Consider the following 19740-nt stretch of genomic DNA (forward strand, 5'->3'; position numbering starts at 1 on the left):
GTGATACGATATAAAGACTAGTACAGTGGCTTTGAAAAAGGGTGTTTGTCTCAGCAGCTCAAAAAACTTTGTAAGGTCACTCAAATTTTTTGACAAATATTTTCTTTATATTCTCACAATGACTATACGCTGGCACAGTAGGCTGTTCAAAAAGCCTTTTATTTCTCCTTTTAAAAAAATCTCATTAGAGTTAGAATATCCAGTGGTCCTATTCGATATGAACTGTTAACTTCTTACACAAATGCAAACCTTTGTTTATCTGTGAAAGAGAATTTCCTTTTAAATCCCAGCTGAGAGCTATAGGACCAAGCAAATTGTGATGATGACATTGTTTGACAAGCAATGACTAAACTTGTGTGTTTGTAGGGTGATGAAATGCAGAAGCCTTTTCTGCCTCGTGCTGTACTATTTTACTGTACAGTGAATAGGTGAAATGCAAGATAACTTAATCACTCACCCACACCATATACATATGCATGCTATATACAAAAACAAGTTAAATTTACTTACAGGAAAGTTCCAGAGAGCTGTAACTGTTTAATCTCAATCTGTTTATTGGCTGTACCTAACCTCTATATAGACCTCTTGCGTTTGTGTTAGTGTTTATATTGTTATATCGTGTTTTGATGGGATTTTAAAATAAAAAAATCTAAATTATTCAGCAAGTCTTGAACTAAGATTACCTGGGACTAGCACACTCACTTCCTCATATGGCCTGTAGACTTTATGGTAACATAACTGACTTGATCTGATTAACATTTGTGTTTCCTGCTGTAGAGGAGATAATTAAATATAGAGAATAATGAAATTTTACATCAAAACTGCCGGCATTGGTAGTGTGCTTTAAAACAGGCATGTGTTCAAAAATGAATATTCACTGCAATACATTATGAGTCTTAAAACTTGACACCTGTCAGGCACTGTGAATTATAATATTTAATTAAAGAACACTGATTAAAGTCTTTAATTAAACACTTGCTGTTACATGCCAAAACTGAAAAAAATGCAAGTGTTTAATCAGGAAAAAATGTATATTATGTGATTGTATTATTGAGTAACCTTTGATAGGGTGGATTTTTAGAAAGTTTTATTTATTTATTAGTATTACAGCATCTTTATTTGTCATATGGGATGTGACGGTCAACTGAGCCTGCCGTGATCTACTGTATAAGGACAACTCAAGGGGCACATCAACTTTATTGATGACCTCATTGGATCCATTGAGTTTTAATTAGTCCTTTGTAGGACTTATGTTTGTCACTCTCCCGCTGATAACCAAAAAAAAAAGTACAATGAACTTAAGGGAGATCAGGTACAGGCCTACCACGGCGTCAGTGGCTGTATTTCTTGTTTTTGCAAGTTGCCCCTGACCATTCCCGCATTATGCAGCAGCCGTCGGTTTAATTATCGCCGTCTTTCTTTTAGAATACCGAGTAGTGTTCTGTGTAGAACAAAGTCAGATCTTAAGGGAATTCAAGCCGGCTTGCGCACGTGCTAATTTCCACCACCTTTTTCTTTTTGGTAAGTCAAGCGGGCATCAAAACGCACCATGGCGGATCTCCGTTCATTACCCTGTGAGGGTGAAAAACGAACAAAACAAATTTCTCACTGTGTCATAACCCTAATTATGACTCTGCCCATTACCTGAAATGCTACCATTTATAACCATGATGTTGCACTGTTCAAGCAGTAATTAAGTCAGTAACGAAGTGAGGACCGCTGTGCCTCTCTCAGATCCCCAAGCTCATTTGCATGTTAATTATCATTAGCGGCAGGGGAAACAAGTCCTAAACGGCTTAATTAGCAACTTAATCATTTTTTACGTGCAATTTCTCCATAGTTTAATATATTAGTGGCCCCAGGAATATATTAAGTCAGATTATGGTCGGGTACCCCTGTTGCAATTGTAGCTGGATGCTCAGGGGGTCAAAATTACTAAATGTTGTCATGTTTCCACAAGAGTGCTAATTCTTACCCGTCTTTCCCACTCTGTTCCTCTGAACATTTCTGTGTATCGCAAATGCTGTGTTCTTTAATGAACCGATCATCCTTTGTGTTTAAAAAAAAAAAATCTGATTATCAATCAAGTCAGGTTAGAAATCAAGTTTTCTTAATGAATATGACTATATTTTGCACGTAGATAAACATATTTAATCGTTTTATGTGCAATCTTTATAAATCAGGAGAAAAATATTTACTTGAAATGGGCCTACAAAATTATTACCAGGGAATGTAGGCTACACCATAGAATTAATAACGACGAAAAGCACGGTTATCACAGCAACGGTTCCCTTGGGTAGGCGAATGCAAATTTGCTCACGCTATGTCCACCGTATATTACATAATAAGCTTGTAGGAAACGTAATTTGTGAACTCCCAGAACAAGAATTATTGAACAAATCCACTAAAAAATATCTCCAAAAGAGGGCGACAAAATACTACTGTTTCCCGAGCTGACAGACCCCGTAGACTTCCAAATTTATCAAGCAACAAGGTCAGCCCATGGAGCAAGGACTGTTGCTGGTTGATTATTATTACTCAACTTTTTATTTGGTATAAAGGTAAAGACCAATGTATCAGATTACAATAACGAGAAAATGTTGAATCCATGGAGCAAAAATCGCAAAACACAGCCCAAAGGTGAACACACCTGACGCGTCTGATTCTTGATTTCGCGGGTTGGGCACGTCACGTGCTGGATGGCATGCTTTTTCATCGCGGTTCCCTCGCAGAAGCGCGTGTAGCTTTCTTTAGGAAAATTTCTCAAGAAAAAGTACTGATTTGTCGACAAACAAGTCGTTGTCCGATAGGCGTTAAAATGCTTAAAAAACACACATTTTACCGTTGTATCTTCTGGAAACTCGGGGACAATTTTATCAATTCCCTGACAACACTGACAGTGCGCATGTCTGCGTTTTGGGTCTGAGCTTGTTTTTGTTTGTGTTGCAAGTCCCATGCCATATTTGTTATTTAAAAAATGTAGATTACAAACACAACCACGATGTTGTTGTATCCAATGTGCTCGATATTCCGTAAATTAACATAGTCCTTTACCCATGTTTTATTTAATGACCATCACTGAGGGGCTGAAACAAGGATATGAGGTAGGGGCCTAAACCTTTTTTGTTTTAAGACCTATCCTAGGCTATTGACGGCATTGATGCAAGTTTAGCCCACCTGTTGCTATTGTAGCCTACATATACCTCAATTGTAAAAATGTAGGCCAACTGGGGCCATTTTAACATTCGAAACTTCTCAATTTTCGGGAGCAGCAATTGATTTGTAACATGGCCTTTTTATTGGCTATTGGCTACCACTCACTTGAAGCTTTTATTTTTATTTTTTAATTTCCCTCGGACATGAGTAGGGCAACATCAGTTTCTTGAACAATAGATTAAATACGTGTTGCCTTTATTGTTACTGAAACACTGCCGGATAAATTCCAAAGGAATGCCGTATATGCGCGCTTTTTATGTAATTTTGCTTGCTTGGTTTAGTTCCTTCCCAGTGTAGATTGGATATTGATGTTGTGACGATATTGCTTTTGGCTGATAATGTTTATTATTTACGTATTCCTGTGTATTATACATCTGCAATGGAAAGTTTAAATGTCAGATTAAAGAGACTCTCCGGGACTTCGGAGTTCTATAAAGAGTTCTTTATAGAAGGAGTTCTTCCTTAAAGAAGGCAAAGTATTCCTTTGACCGCAAAGTTTAATTGATAAATTATGCAAGCTGTATGAGTAAATGACACGTTGCAGTAGTTTATGAGACAGTCGAGCCGCAAGAATTGATTAATTCCTACCCGGAGGATTTCTTAAGTCAGTGGGAAAACAAACTGCAGTATTTTCTAATTAAATAAAGGCCGCCGAAGTACCGACGGAAGCCCTTGCACGAGATTGCCCCATCAGGCACGAGACAGGGTGAGTAATGATTTTATTTTATCATTAAATAGGATTATAGGCCTAACTTCAGGAAGCTTAATTGAAAGACACCAATTTATTCTCAATTCGATTTGCGCTAAATATAGATTAACCATGGGGTTCTCATCTGAGAAATAGAACTGGTGCTTTTGTAAAGCAAATTAATGTAGCTTTTGCACATTCATTTAGCGCGGTGGTGAATATAGCCATGAGTTGCATTGTTTTAATAATAAAAAAATATATATCGAATTTCACATGGCAACATTGCATTCTCAACGTTTAGACCACCTGATTACAAAATGCACACCACAGCCTAACAATTGGTTGCATTTCCTTGTGTTTTTCTGCATTTGCACATCTTTTTTTATAATAAGTTATGTGGCTAAACCATCAGTAGATTGGTGAGGTGACCCATTTTTTAAATTACAGGCTTTCTAACTTTCTTACTGCTCTCAGGTCCTCTTTCTGGGTAATGACATACATAAAGGATTTGCAGTAAATAAATAATGCTCCCACTCTACTGCTTTCTGTACCCTGTTCAAATTGATATTGTTATCGACCAAACGCCAACACTACCATCTTACTGTCTCTGAAAACTTTCCACGTTAGGTCTGTAACCTGCCTGCACAGGATCAGACTTCTCTCTCTCTCTTTCAGTGATATTTGTATTTGCAGCACATTTTAGAGAGAGTCTGCTGTGTGGATAGGAAAGTAGTACTAACTAGGTGACCCCACAGCCACGCGCAAGACCTATTTTAACACTGGACCTTGTCATTGCAGGGGGGACGTCCGAACTGTGTACCCAAGTACGACTTGCAAGGTAAGAGGAGCGTGTTGTATACACTGCCCCCAGAGTGTAATGTCATCACCCGTCCTCGTGTGGGGAGGATGGCTAATGATGTCATGGCTCCCATGTGTGCAGTTATGGGCACACATGCTTTGCTTGGCTATACACAGGCCCATTCCTACGAGGGCCCTAACTCCTTGCATGCAGCTCAGATAGCGTTGCGCCACCGAGCAGCCGATACTTGCCCCAGGTTCGGGCTTTTTAAGGAGATTTTGTCATTGGAATGGCGGGGGTGGCCGTCGGCTTTGCCCGACAGATAAAAACCGTAAGGCTGGCAGAACGGAGTGGTCCTGACGTAAGAGCAGGCTGGGGTCCAGCAGCAAGAACTCTGGGGCCGGAGAAATATAAGACGAGCGGCTTCTCTTCCATGCCGCGTCCGTATCTCGTTTCTTTATAGCAGTGCGGCAAAAAAAGTCCGTCGTTTCAGAGTGAGTCGGTGACACTTAAGGTACGGTCGGGTCTTTGTGAAAGGCGATAAGGTTGCTTTATCGCTAAGCCGGCGAGAAATCGGTGGGACGAGAGATGTTTCCCATTCCAGTGCCCGCGCGGGTATTACCATTAGCACTTCAGATGTGTTTACTCTAACCGGACTTCAAGGTAAATTGCGCATAATGGGTACAGAAGGATACGGCCGCCGCGGACCGGGGGATTTGGGAAGCATTTGAGAGGGGATTTTCGCAAATTCGCCGCCTTTGAAGTTCGGTGCGCCAGCTGCGCCCGTTCACTTGTCAGTGGATAAAAAGCTGTGAGGCTAATAAAACGAATCCCGTCAGCGTAATTCACATTCGCGCATTGATCTGTTACATCTGTAGGGGCCTGCAGAAACAGTGCAGATGTCAGGTTGCACAGAGGAGAACGTGCTGGGCACACACACAGAAGCCCAAGCGCTGACACCCGCGATAATATCACACCCCTCTCTCTCTCTCTGTTTCTCTTTCTCTCTCTTTCTCTCTCTCTCTCTCTCTCTCTTTTAGAAGGAGGAGGTGAGAAGCGGTTTGGTTGGTTTGAGTCATAACTGCTTCGGTTTTGGACGCCTGAAAGGGGGGGGGGGGGTTCCCTTCACGCGCTAAACCTTACGCGGCCTAATTTTGAACAAATGTCACCTTTAACTCCTTCCTCCTGATAGGCGGCGTTTTTTGCCAAGAGCCACTGAGCGCGCTCGCACACGGTCACAGCGCCCTGTGCCCACAGCAGTTCATGTTACCATGGTTATAGGTCTAAATTTGCGGTCACAGTATAACTGAGACCAAGAGACACTGAGTGAGATCAGCCTTGCACACAGTCCCTCTCACGTTACTCAGAGAAAAAGAAAGGTTACCTCTCCGGGCAAAGTTAGTTTCATGTAACAGTTGATGCGTATTACAGATAAATAATATTGTAACTGCTTTTCATTGCCTTAATATTGCTAAATGGGTTCTTTATCTGACATTGTATAGTACCAGAACGGTGTAATTTTTTTTCTGAAGTTGTTTAAAAAAAAAAAAAAAAAAAAAATCCATTGTGAGATTGTGGAAGTGTTGCCTTATTACCTGAGGTGATTCAGTGCTGCTGACATTCCCGTTTTCGTGTAATCCATACGGTAACAGCGCGGTGCTCAGTGACTGTTTGGGAAGACAGGACACTAGGAAGTTTAGTTTGGAGCTGCTGACTCCGGGAGTTGTTAAATGCCCCCGATGCAGCTGTGTCAATACGTGGGGAACGGTGTTTTCTCTTAAATTATGGAGAAGTGCTGAGAAGCACATTTCAGCGTGCCGTCCTGGCGACGGGATGCCAGCCCCCTTTTTTCCCCCCCGGTTCATGGCCTGTCACTCCACACCCCGGCCTTGTTTTTAAATGGCCACGTTACTTACAGCTTCTTAAATGGCTCGGCGCTCTTTGAAAGGGTTCCTCTTTCTGACGGGGGGATCCAGACTTCCTCAGTGCTATTTGTGTTGACCGTTGCAGTTCACAGTGAGAGGCTATTCACGATGGCCGCTCGTCTCAGATGTCTCAGGTACAGTGCACCATGAATACGTGATTGTAAGCTAAGTGGGAACGAACATGCAGTCAGTTGAAAGTAGAGTTAATGCCAGCAGAAGTAGGTTCCCATACTTTTAGGTGTTCCTCTTTCTCCAGGTTTGGACATGGGTTTTGACATTGGCTATTTGAAGTCTCATCGCTGCAATCTTGCATTTTGCATTAGAATTTTTAGTTGCCTATTGCAGTGCGTGGATAAACTTGTGTGCCCAAGCACCTCAGGTCTTTGTGATATACTGTACAATTCAGCGCTTTAGATCTCTGCATCGTCCACCATTCAGGAAATAAGATCTTTATTGTATAACCTGGCTTTTAGCGGTCACATCACTGCCGTGTGATCTGCTTTTCAGCGCCTCCAGATCTCAGAACTTTGATCCTTCAGCACTCCGGCGGCGTCTGCGCCACCGTTCTGATCGTCAAATCATCGAGTGTCATTATTAAACATTATTAAACTGCAAACATTTCATTAGCAATTTAGCTATGATAAGAGATTAGGGGGGAAATAAATCATTTGGGGGGGGGGGGGGGGGGGGCGGGAGGGGGGTTTGCGAGCAAGGAGGGCCAGGCCCGTATCGTGTTCTGTTCCCCGCTCGGTGGAAAGGGCTGTGGAGGTTGAGTGTGCCAACCCGGAGCGGCGCTGATGTCATGCAGTATTGGACCTGCGCTGTACGGGCCGGGCGGACTCCCGTGTGTGGGCACCGAGGACAAAGTGCTCTTTATGTGCTGCCCTGAGCTCCGAGGCAGAAACATCGTTCAGCAGTAAAACATTCCCTAACCCAAACCACATGTTCCCCGGGCGCAGGAGCGTGTTCCACGCTGCGGAGCGGGGGGGAGCCCAGGACCGGGACCGGGGGAGAGCAGACGGCCGAGCCACGCGCTCGCTCCGCCGCCGCCGTCTGCTTCCCGCGTATCAGGGAGTCGAAATGAGGAACAGACTGTCGCGCAATGATAGCATATGAAAACCGGGAGGGGGTGGGGGGAAGAAAGGCCTTTTGGCCGCGCACGTCTCACTCACGGATTTTAAACGCGGTTGAACACGTTTATTAACGCTGAATTGTCTGCTGGTGAAAGATTTATTATTTTATGGCCAATGTTTTTTTTTTTTTGGCACGATATCCTGTTAGCTGTCAATAGAATTTCATTTAAGACTTGTGGGTATTTGTTCCCAGCTTTGATCAACTAAAACAAGTCCTATAAGGTGTTGCCAAATATTAGTAGCGAAAAAACTGCCTTACGTACATAATAGTTTTGTTATTTTACTGTATGTCCTGAAAAGGCATGATTGTTTTTGTCCTAATGCACTGCCATTGAACCCCACACCACACAGAAATGTAGCAAGTTGCAGGTAACAGCTTTAACAATACTGTAGTGCTGGGCATATTTCCAGGAAGTAGTTATGTTGCTGTAATAGTAGTGGTTAAGTGTAAATCCTCTATGCTGACAACATAAAACAAGGATAAACTGACTGGAGCAACTCCATCCCTGACTGAGGGTGAGTTTGGTTTGGACTGAACGCCTAACCCCCCCCAAGGTGTGTGTGTGTCTTTTTGTGATGCCCTCTCTTTTTCTGGCTTCAGAATGCTGTGTGCCTTTAAAATAGTGTTTTCCCCCCAAAAAATTATTTGGTTTATTTTACACACAATCTAATAAAGATTTGAGGACGTAAAGCGAGTCTTCTGCACGGGCTCGCTCAATCCCAGGGGCCTTTGCAAACACGGCGTCTGGCACAGAGGACGCACTGTTCCTCCAGTGTTGCTGTCTGAGGGCGAAATCAGTGACAGATTTATGTGTAAAAACAAAAGCCGTGGAGTTAAAGTAACAGTCTTTTACCAGCGTTGCTTAATGATACTCACATTTCCTCATTGATAACAGCGGAGACGCATGCGCTGGGTTTTTTAGCTGTTCCATATGTGGGAGGAATGCCCGATTTGCAGAGTCCAGGGCCTTATGCAGATAAAACGGGGGGCACCTGTACAACCCGAACATCTGGAGAGGTAAAGATTTAGAAAACCTCAGTCCACGTGCAGCACTAATTAGGTCTGGACTATTGTGCCCGCCACCTATATCACTATTTTAGTTAGAAAATTTGAGCAACTCTTTTTTTTTTTTGGGGTGGGGGGGGGGGGGGGGGGGTGGGTGGGGCTCTTTGTGTTTTTGTTTGACGCGCTGCCATGGCCGCCCACACAGAATCTTTGTCGTCAGCTAAACAACAAGCGCCATTCTTCCTGAGAAGAGGGGCTTGAATTAAGCTGCATCTCTGCAGGAGAGCCCCCTGATTAAAGCTGAAGGGACAGCCTGCCTGCTAGCCCTGCGTTGGGTTACAGTCAAGTAGGTAACGCAATTTGGGTATTTTTTGCCTGGAGCAGGGGATGAACCTGTGACCCCTCCACCTCAGCCCAGTGTGGCGTTTGTGTTACCTAGCATGCAGACCTGCTTTCGCTAGGGCGGGGGGCTAAACAGTTCTTCATTTCCTCCACCCCTCCTCTCCCCCTCCGTACCCCCTTCGCAAGCACCAGTGTACCAGACGCTGAGCAGTGCATCTGTTCACAGCAGGAGCTCAAAGGGGCACCTCCAGCCATGGATGCAGATGCCTGCAGTAAAAACGACTGGGCTGCCGCTATTTTAATCAGCTTACACTTCTTTAAAAAGTTAGCGGGCTGCCAAGGGTGAGAGTAGCCATGTGTGCAAGTGGCAGCGTGTGTGCGCGCGCGCGCGTGTGTGTGTGTGTGTGTGTGTGCGCGTGTGCGTGTCAGTGTCCGTGTGTGTGTTCACAGGAGGGTCAGAGAGAGAGGCAGTATAGAGACGAAGAGACTACCGGGAGAAAGGATGGACAAGAAGGGGATGAATGGAGAGAAAGAAAGATGGAGTAATAGAAGTAGAGGGAAAGACAGGATGGATGGGGAGGATGAGAGAGGGGGCATATTTTGGGCGTGTGCGAGGGTGTCCTTCTCTTTCCGGGCACAGGGAGAGAGAAACGGTTTTTTGAGGGAAAGTGGGGATTTGTTTTTAAAGCCCAGGATTCCCACTGTCACTGTGCTGGCCGGCCAGTTGTTTTTTTTTCTCAAGTGGTCCATGGCGGAGTTGGCGGCAGATGAAGGCGGCGACTTGTTGAAAAATAAGAGTGGTGTGCAGATGAAGTGCTGCTGACCTCCTCGGGCTGACCCGCAGGGACCCCCCCACCCCACCTGCAGGGATACCAAACCCCCCCCCCCCCCCACCCCACCTGCGGGGATCCCAAACCCCCCCCCCCCCCCCCTTACTGCTCCTCTGGGCTTACACGCTCACAGCGGCCCGGAGTCCTGCAGCAAAACCTTCCGCTTCATTCAGACCCACAATGCACCGCTGCTCCGGACGAGGGGCCAGGGGCTGCGTTTCTGGGGCATCCTTTATGGGTCCTCTTTCTGCCTTCGTGTTCAGAGCCCAAATTTAGTGCTTTATTTATTTATTTCTGCTGCTCTTTCAGAAGCACTTAAGAGGCCTGCACAGTGGCCGGGCTCAGTTGCTTTTTGCATATATAGCGCTTCGGCATGCTAAGCGCGCTGTTAGCCAGCGCTTCCTTTCACTCGCCCTCCTCCTCGCGGTCAGCCGACCGGCCGGCTGTGTCATTGTGCCGGAGAGGCGCTCTCAATGCGCAGCTGCTGCATGCAGGCTGCGGGGAACGAGACACGGCGCTCGCTTTCGATGGGACAGGAGCTGCAGTCCCCTCCTGGAGACTGCGCGACTGCACTGCGCTAAAACCTGTGCTTGGACAAAAGCCACTCCATTAAGTCAGCTCCTAGCAGGCTTTCACAAAAAAGTAAAAAAAGGCTTTTCAGGCTGTGTGTATTCAAATGATAAAGCAACTGCAGCATTTGACATGCCTGTATGAACCACTGTGTAAAGTCTGCTGTGACTTTATGTAGTAGTCTCATAGTACTGATAGTCCGCTCAATGTGGGTAACTACTTCTTAAATACGTTTCCTGACTGATTGTATGTATGGAACAGTTCTGGGGAATCTGTCTTTTGACCTTGGAGACAGTTGACCTTTGTCACGTTCAGAGGTCAGTTGTTTCCCACCTAATGTACTGTTTGGGTGACTAACACTGACTACTTTTATTGGCTCATTTTGACTTCATTACTCTAACTGAAATTCATTATGGTGATGAAAATGATGGTGATGATTATTATTATTTTTATTATTATTAATACTACTACTAATGATAACATCATAAATTCATTATTGAATAATAGACTGCACGTAAACAGTCCCTCCCCTTTCACTTCAGCCTACCTTGCAGTAGTGATGGTTAGTCATAAAAACAGTGAGGTGCTATTGCATGGACCCTTCAGTAGGCTTTACTCCAGCGTTAAACTATGCATATCAATATATAAACAAGAATGGTGCTTGGTGAGAGCTATGATTCAGATGGTTTTGTTTTCTTATTTTTCTTAGTTATAAATTATCATACTTTTATAAAGTTATAATTATCAACTGATGCTTGCTGCTATTTATGTAAGTTTAATTTTATACACTATGCTTGCATATCTTTTTCTTGTACTGGTTATTCATGTTTCTTTCTAATTTTGAAAATTTTGAGCTTTTTCGTTAGAAGGATTTTACACATGACCTTTTCTGAATGGATAATACTAATAATAACAACATTGTCTTTAACTACAGCTTAATCTGCGGCTGAGTACAGTGTCTGAAACATGAGTTGGGGATATCTTTTGGTACGGCGGGTGGAGAGTAGGGTTGCTAATCGTGCTAATGTGCATGAATGGCTTTGTGTATACAGGCACAGTGTTCTTGCTCTTAATTTACACATTACAATCCATGTGTCCAGGTGAAATCTAAAGCTATAAAAAAATAGCGTACGTAGTATTTAAATAATTTGTTAAAAAAAGTGTGAACGATACAGTCCAAGAAAGAGAGAACATGGCTTTGGCTGCGTTCATTTATACCCCTGTGCCTGTGTAATTAATGCGGAAATGAGCGAGTGATATTTCAGACTGCTCTGGGATGGTCTGCGCTCTGCTGCAGCTCAGTGCTCTGGTCTGAGCCCCTTGGACGTGCTCTCGCGATTGTAAAAGCTGTCTGAAAGTTGAGAAGCCGGTCGTCTAAACACGGGGTCTGATCCGTACCTATCGCTGCCTTGCGGCTGTGCTCAGGAGTCACCGGCCGTTCGGGTCCAGATATTCAACACTCAGAGCCCTCTGCGAAAATAAAAAACTATTTTGTCTCTTCCCTCCAACCTGAAGCGCCTTAAGCTCTTTTCCTCTTAGGTTTTACCTTTTGCTGGCCAATGACATACCTCCAGCGGCGCGCTGTCCAATGTAAACAGCCGAAGATCCTCTTGTGTTATTGCTTACACAGTACCCCCCTGCTCCCTCCCCCCCCCCCCCCAGCCTCGGCTCCACTTCCATATTCCGAATCGCCAATCCCAATCTAATTTATGGAATATTTTCAAGGTAACCGTATACGTCGGCGGCGACGATAACATCTCCGGGCCCCCGTGACAGACAGGAACTCGGCAGTGCACAGTTAATAACATAAACTCCTGAGAAAGCAGGGCCTGGCAGACGAGCAGGGAGAGAGTGAGTAAGAGAGGACCTGTGTGCGGGGGTAATTGGGACCATGTGCGCCTCCCTGCTGGTGGATTAGAGGAGAAGCGGAACTCTCCCAGCCCCAAGATCACTTTCAATTAGATGCGCCCAGGGCAAGCGAGGGGGGGGGACTCGGTGAAAGATTGGAACAAGGAGAGGGGCACGCCGCGTCCCCTCCGCGCGCTGACCCCCCGGCCCGGCCGGCCCGGCCGGCCCGGGTCACGTCTAAGTGGTGCTAATCGAAGGCGAGGCAGGGCAGGGCGGGGCGGGGCGGGGCTCTGTGCTCGACCGTCCCGGGCTGAGTTGGTCAGATGGCCCAGCCAAAAAATGCCAGCTAATGTGCGGGCTGTATAAAGAGGCCTGTGTGTGTTTCTGAGGGGGATTTGGGGCTGGGGGGTGGGTGCTCTTCAAAAAAACAAAATGGATCCTGGCCTCCCTATCGCATCTCTGACTCGGGCGTAATCGATGATGGCACGTTCACGGTCTCAACCTTCCACGGCAATTTTTATCACCGAACAAAAACGGGTCTGTGGAGATCAGGACTTCGGTTGGCACATTTTGGAAGGCACCACAAGAGTCCCCCTTGTAGCATTACGGAGACCGGCAATTTAGGGGAACAATCCACCATCTGAACCTTGCACGGTGTGCTCCTGGAAAAAAAAAAAAAAAAAAAAAAGTTGACCTAACGTCATTCACATGGCTAGCGCAGACAGATGATATCTGGCTAATGGCGAGTCCTGGACGTTTATGCACCAGGGCCTGCAGTTCTAATCTCGGCTCCCGGTGTCTCAGTCCAAGCCGAGCATTAAATGAGACAAACGCCTTGGCAGTCACGGGTTCGATACTCGGCGATATGGCCGCGTTTCAAACGGTCTGCCGCTCGTCGAGAAGAAGAAGCGGCCTTTTGTCGAGCGCCGAAGACGTGGAGACAGTGGGGTTCGTGTGAGGAGCGATGGACGGGGGCCAGGCCGGCTCACGTCTGGCCCCCCGAAACCTGGCTGCGCTTCAGAGCGGACGCTTCGGAAGGCGGGGCCTTTTCACACTCCGCCGACAACTGTGAATATGACACGGCAGTGCTTTTGCCCCGCGCTATGGCTCGTCCGAGGGGGGGGCGGCCGTGTCAAAGAGGGGCGGGCGGTCGGTCGCAGCTTCCAAATAAACACTAACCGTAGTCATTCTAATGGGCTTCATAGGTAATTACTGTGCAGAAATGCATGCGTCAGGAGAACGGCTCATTCGTCAAAAAAAGAGAGAGAGAGAGAGAGAGCTCCGTTTCAGCTCGGTTACGATAACAACGCTTTTGGGAAACTTAAGCGGGCAGACGGAATCGCTTAAGCTGTCCGCAAGAAGAGCCTGGTGAGGAGAGAGAAACTTGAATATTGCTGTTTATTCATCCCCCCCCCCGTCCCCCTCCCCACACGCACACCCCCCCACCCCCCATCCTACTCCTGCCCCACCCCCCACCTGAGAATAATCAGTGATGCATGCCCATTAAAAAAACGGGACAAATTAAATCATGTCTGGCCTGGCAAGTCTCACGCCAGCAGATTCACAGTTATAGTGTTTGACAAGGATGATTGATTTGAGTGGAGCCTTTCTATGGATGTTGTAAACAGAGCCTCACAAAGAATCGCTTCATTCCGCGCAAAAAACGATTCCGCGGGCACCTTTGTGCACCCCCCGTACGACTCCTCTGGCCTTCGGGTTTTTGTTGGCTGGCGATGCAAAGTCTCGATTGTTTTTAACCTAGGTATTTATTTTCATAATCTATTATTTTTTGTCTTCATCATAAAATTACACAAATCCTGCTGTTTTCTCTTAAGCGTCATTGAGCGTAAATGGAGTGAGTTATCTACGAGCGCGTTCGTTCCTGTGGCGCTCACTGATGAAGTTTACAAGCGTACTCGCTGAGGCGCGCGTTTTTTGACCATGGTGGATTTTTTCATGTCGTGAAAGTCGCGAATGCGGTGGGATATTCATTTTGACTGCGAGCTGTAATAAATCATTTACTTGCTCGTGACTTCAGATTCATTCGGCTGATAAAAAGAACTTTTATCTTTTAGATTGTTAAGTTGCCATTATAAGCGGACCGCACCAAAAAATATGTTTGCAGGTTTTTGCGTTTCGCTGAACTGAGATATGTTACATAGGCACACGGCCACGTTGATATCCATCATGGGCTTCATGCTCTGACATGGTGTGATGTATATGAACATGCTACATTTGTCAGTGCAAAATGTAATTGACTGTAAGTTAGCCCCTCCCACCCACCTCCCCCCCCCCCCCCCCCCCCCAACCCCCAAACTTAGAAGAGTCCAAATGAGAAGAGTCAGGAGCTGTAAGTGTACTGGGATAAAGGCCATGTTCATTGCCAGCTTCTGTGAGGTAATTGTGTTTGTGCTTGGAGAATGCTGACTCCCCACCCCCCCCCCCTTCATCTCTCTCTGTCTTCCACTCCATCTTGTCCACCTTTTTTCTTTTCCGTCCTCCGTTCTTTCCCAACTACCTCCCCCTCTCTCTCTGAATTATTTGCTTCAACTGTTCTCTCTTCCTTATCCTCTGTTACTCCCCCTCTTTTTTCTCTCTCTCCCTCTCTCTCTCTCCACCTCTCTCTTTCTCTCTCTCTTTTTCCCTCCCTCCCTCTCTCTCTCTCTCTCAGAATTCTATTCTTCGCACCAGCCGTCTCCCTCTGGGAAGAGGTGACTGAGACGCTGGCTGGGCCATACATCTCTGTCAAAATCTCTATGAATAAATTAACCTTTTAAAGATTAGTGCACCCTAATACCGCTGGGTTTTTTAAACAGAACAAACACTGAAAAATGTTTTGTCAAAGCCTCACCAACTTGGTGTCAGCTGTGCTGTGGAAACTTTAAAGGCACAGACTCCCTTTTTTCTCTCTTGTGCATCTTCTAATCTTTATCACAAGAAGTATCATTTATAACGTTTCAGGATATAATTACATCTTTGAAAAAAAATAAAATAAATAAAAACCCCTAATGTAGCATTTGTCTTTGCTATTGTGTGTATTTGTTTTTTTAAAAGGACAACTCCTAAGTAATTTTAGACATTAGTTTCAGAAATAGTACAATATTCATTGAATAATATTTCCTTCAAATGCTTTATTCAGTGTAATATTTTATATGTATTTATTGTACATTTCTGTCCCGAAGACTGATTTTTTTTTGCTGCTGTTTCCCTTTATATTTCATGCAGCTCAATCCCAGCATGTTATAGAAATTATGGCTTTTTAACAACATTACATTACAGGCATGTAGCAGACGCCCTTATCCAGGGCAACTTTCACAACAAGACATATCCACAATTGCCACAGTGATGTGCTCCAACATGCAGATACATTTCCATGTTAAAACCTTGGGATGCTGCTTTCTGGTTCTTGGTTTATGTTTTTGTTTTTTGTATTTGTGTTGTAACTTGGATTTAGTAAGAGGCAAGTAAACATCTTTAGCACATTAGAAAAATTGCAATGATTCACTGGCAGACAAGAGCAATTATTGTTTGTGCCTAGAGAAGGAGGAATCGGATTTTATAGACAATTTAAACCTTTCAGTTGCACCAGTTTAAATATGTTTCCTACAATATAATTCAACATAGCACTGGGAAATTGTCCAGTTTTTACAATGGAAGGTAATTCTTGTGGTTCCCTTGTTAAACTCCTCCAGAGACAGGGAGCTATTCCCCCAGCGCTGGGAGGATTTGGGTTTGCCTGGCCTTTCCTCGTGGCCTGGGTTATTGGGGGACTGGACCTGGAGCGGCTCCAAGCACCCTAAGGCTCTGGAAAAGAGAGTATGCATCCAAGGCTGTGATTATTATGGGTTCCTCTGTGAAAACGCATTCTCTCCGCGTGTTTAAATGCAGTCATATGTGTTGTTGACACTACAGGAGTGGTCGTTGAATGGTCGCTGACCTCCCATGCAGGCAGTGATAAGGTCAGGGTCGTAGTTTTTTTTTCCGATTCCAAAAGATGGGAATGTTGCGGCAGATTTTTTCTTTTTTTTTTTTATGGCAAGTTTTTCACTTTGCATTTTACACTACAGTGCTCTCTTGTTTGACCATTGAACCAGGAACATCCACCTGGAGTTAAAATGTTTTTTTTTTTTTTTAACATTTTTTTAAACAAATCAGTGTAATTATAAAGAACAGGTTTTAGGTTGAAATTCCTCCTTGAAAAATAAACTCTTCGTGTAGGCTGAGAGAATATGACATGTATTGGCTATGTCATTGGTATTGGGTTACACTCGGGGGGCACACAGGCAGAGGCGTCTCCTGCACTTCCTGACTCTTAACATGTGCCAGCTCATGTACTGGAGCCCCCCCCCAGAGGAGAAAATGGGGGTTTGGGGAAAACATGGCAGTTCGTAACCCCCCGGCGCTCCCCGTGGGTTTGAGTCATCTGCATTCGGCCTCATCACTCAATATTTGTTTTCCCCTGACATGCTGTAAGCAAACACCTGGCTAATTTATGTTTGCGGAGACATGCCTGGAGCTTCAGATGCGGTCAGGCCGAGACACCACACCGCACAGCGAGGCAGGCAGTGGTTCTTCTGATTCTGCTTTAGTTTAGGTCTTTTTTTTTTTTTTGCACCCCAAACTTTGCCCCCCCCCCCCCCCCCCCGATTCTGGGGGAGTTAGATGAGAGCGTGCTGACACACTGGGATTGTTGCTTTGTGACGCTATTGTTCACGGTCAACTTGTGTTTTACTGTTTAGTGCATTAGGCAACGAAAACTTATTTTGACACGCTAATGGAATAGGATTGCATTTTCAAATATTTGTCTCAGTGCTTTACTGGAATGGCCTGCGTTTGTAAGGGAGCGTATCTAAATGAATACGAAAGTGAAATGAAAGTCGTTGACCGGTTCGAGTCGAACGGGCCGGTTCCCGCTCCTCCTCTTCTGCCGAGGCTCGCTGGTGTAATCCTCCCTGTGGCTGATTAAAGTCGACTTGCGCAGGCCTGGCAACCCCCGGGTCCTGTGGGTAGGGGCCATGTCACCGAAAAGCAGCCTGGGACGGGGACGTTCCCTCTCCCGCCATTAGGTGGAGCCATAGCCCACTGCATCGTCCCTCCCCACCCCTGTGCCCCCCCCCCCCCCCCCTCGTGCGGCTGTCCCCCCGCCACACACCCCGGCGTCGGCAGCCCACATATGGAAATGCTTGATTTGATATAGTGTCGTTTTACATTGCAGAAATGAGCGTATGTATTTTTTTCTGATCTGTTTCTTTTTTTCCAAACCCGCAGAGTGAGAAATGTGATCTGGGGTTACTACTAGTGTTTAAAATAAAAAACAGACTTCTTATTAAACCATTATCTACCAATACAAGGGCAAAGGGTTGGGTTTGGGTGGGTGGGGGGGGAGGGGATGTGCTGGGGATGAGGGGTACTGCTATATATTCTCTGACCCTAAGGGATCCTCCACACACACCAAAGACACATGCAGACACACATTTTGATACTTTTAATTCATGTTCACATACCAAAGTAACATCAAAGGACATGAGAGACACACAGTACATAATAAGGACATGAGAACTTGCAGGTTCATTGGGGATATAGATAGCAGCACAGTACCTATTATTACTGACATGGAACAGTATCTTGCCAGCTGCTTTGCCTGCAAACATACACACACACAAGTATACACAGATACAAACGCATATGCGCACACACACATACACACAGACGCACAAACATCAGTATGTTCTGCTACTGAGTTTCATTGAGTGCTGCTGTAGCAGATATTGTAACGGGACAGCGTGTGGCCCGGACGGGCGGAAGATGGTACACACTTACACTGGCAGCGGCTCGCTGGGCTTCTGAACACGCAGCCTTCTGGTTTTAAAGTCATGTTGCTGTTTCTGTGGACATTAACCCACCTGCTCCCCCTGCCAGCCCCATGATCTCACTAGCAATGTGTAAGATGGCCTGTTCTTAGAAAATAAAATTCTAAAAAAGACCAGGTACAACACAAGAAGCTTGAGTTACAGCCTATCCTCGGTTGCACTTGTATGTGCTGAATGAACGTACATATTGTTATGCTGCATCGCTCTCGTATGCTGTGATTGGATATGTTGCTGCGTGCTGGTGCAGCTGATTGATGACTGGGGTAATACTGTGCGGGGTAACGGCGAGAGCTGTGGTCGAGGCTAAAGCTACGCGTTTGAATAACAATCCAAGAGTGTGTCAGCGAGCGCCTTTCCTGAGAAACACACTCACCCGCTGTAACCCCAAACCGAATTTCATTCTCAGTTCATGAATTATTTGGAAGTATTTCAGGGTTACTGTCCCAGCACTGGCACACCGACATCAACAAATTTAAATTTACAGTTATTTTACCTGTAATATTATTTTCAGATCAGTAAATGTGCAAGGCCTTCAGTTGTACCGAAAGCTTGTACCTAAAACAGGGTCAGAAAGGGACAATTCAGAAAGACATGTAAGCGTTTAATAGTTTTTTTCCATTATCTACATTTGTGTATACATGATAGCCATGTTAAAGGAGCAGGTTTGAATTTCATACTTTCTTGATGTTTTTTACCACCAACATGTTGACACTCAAAATTACCTGTCAAGTATTAAATTCTGGAATTGAGGGGAAAAACGGCATTTCTTGTTTTAGATGCAAAACATTTTAAACAGCTTTGTGGGGAGAAAGAGACTGAAGTAACATTTGTGAATACGGTACACATTGTTTTCAGCACAAGGGGCGAAACCGTGAGCTTTCTTCAGAACGCAGGCCCCTGTGAAATGATGAATCATTTCCCTATTGTTAGTGATGAAGTCGCTAGATTACATTATTGACATTGGCTTGCTCTGAGGGGGACGTTAACCCGTAGAAGTCCAGGTAGGGAAATAACAACGGAAACCAGGAGGGGAAAAAAAGAAAAAACTTGACTAAAGCTGTAAAATGTGAAGATATTATGCCTATTTTTAAGCGATGGCTTGAAAAAAAAAAAGTTTTCCAGCGAAAGTACAGTCCCAGACAGCTGAGAGAGCCAATTCCTATCCCTCTCAGTAACTCCCACGGCCTACTCCGCCACACCACCCATGCAGGAGTTTTACGTAGCATTTTTCTTCAGACGTTTCCCCCGGTGGCCGCGAGGAGATGGAGAAGCCAGAGTTACGGGCCTCTGACAGACTGTGGAAGGGGGCGAGGGTGTGTTACACTTCTCAGCTGTAAAAAGGCTGCATGCAGGGAGCCGCTTGGGATCCGATCCAGGATCGGGGGGCCTGGGTCCGGCCAAAGAGGAGAGAGGAGGTCTGCCGTTATGATGTAGGCCATCAAACCCCCCAAAATAACAGTGCCAGTTGCGATTTCCTGAATGGCGCGGGGAATTTTTACGGTGCAGGCGAGGC

At 45.4% G+C, this 19740-nt stretch overlaps 1 protein-coding gene across 3 annotated transcripts in view; it reads left to right on the forward strand.

The window, feature by feature from the left end:
• The first annotated feature begins 2673 nt into the window (after positions 1–2673).
• Positions 2674–19740, forward strand: part of prdm16 (PR domain containing 16) — a 294901-nt gene continuing 277834 nt past the window's right edge. For 2 of the 3 annotated variants that reach the window (XM_035381354.1, XM_035381359.1), the window contains exons 1-3: positions 2674–3104; positions 3864–3922; positions 4703–4742. In XM_035381354.1, coding sequence (XP_035237245.1) covers positions 3057–3104; positions 3864–3922; positions 4703–4742 — 147 coding nt within the window. In that variant the 5' untranslated portion in view covers positions 2674–3056. The remainder of the gene's footprint in view (positions 3105–3863; positions 3923–4702; positions 4743–19740) is intronic. The other variant, XM_035381356.1, reaches the window with a different exon arrangement.

This window comes from Anguilla anguilla, chromosome 11, assembly GCF_013347855.1.
Source record: "Anguilla anguilla isolate fAngAng1 chromosome 11, fAngAng1.pri, whole genome shotgun sequence".
NCBI classification, from domain to species: Eukaryota; Metazoa; Chordata; class Actinopteri; order Anguilliformes; family Anguillidae; genus Anguilla; species Anguilla anguilla.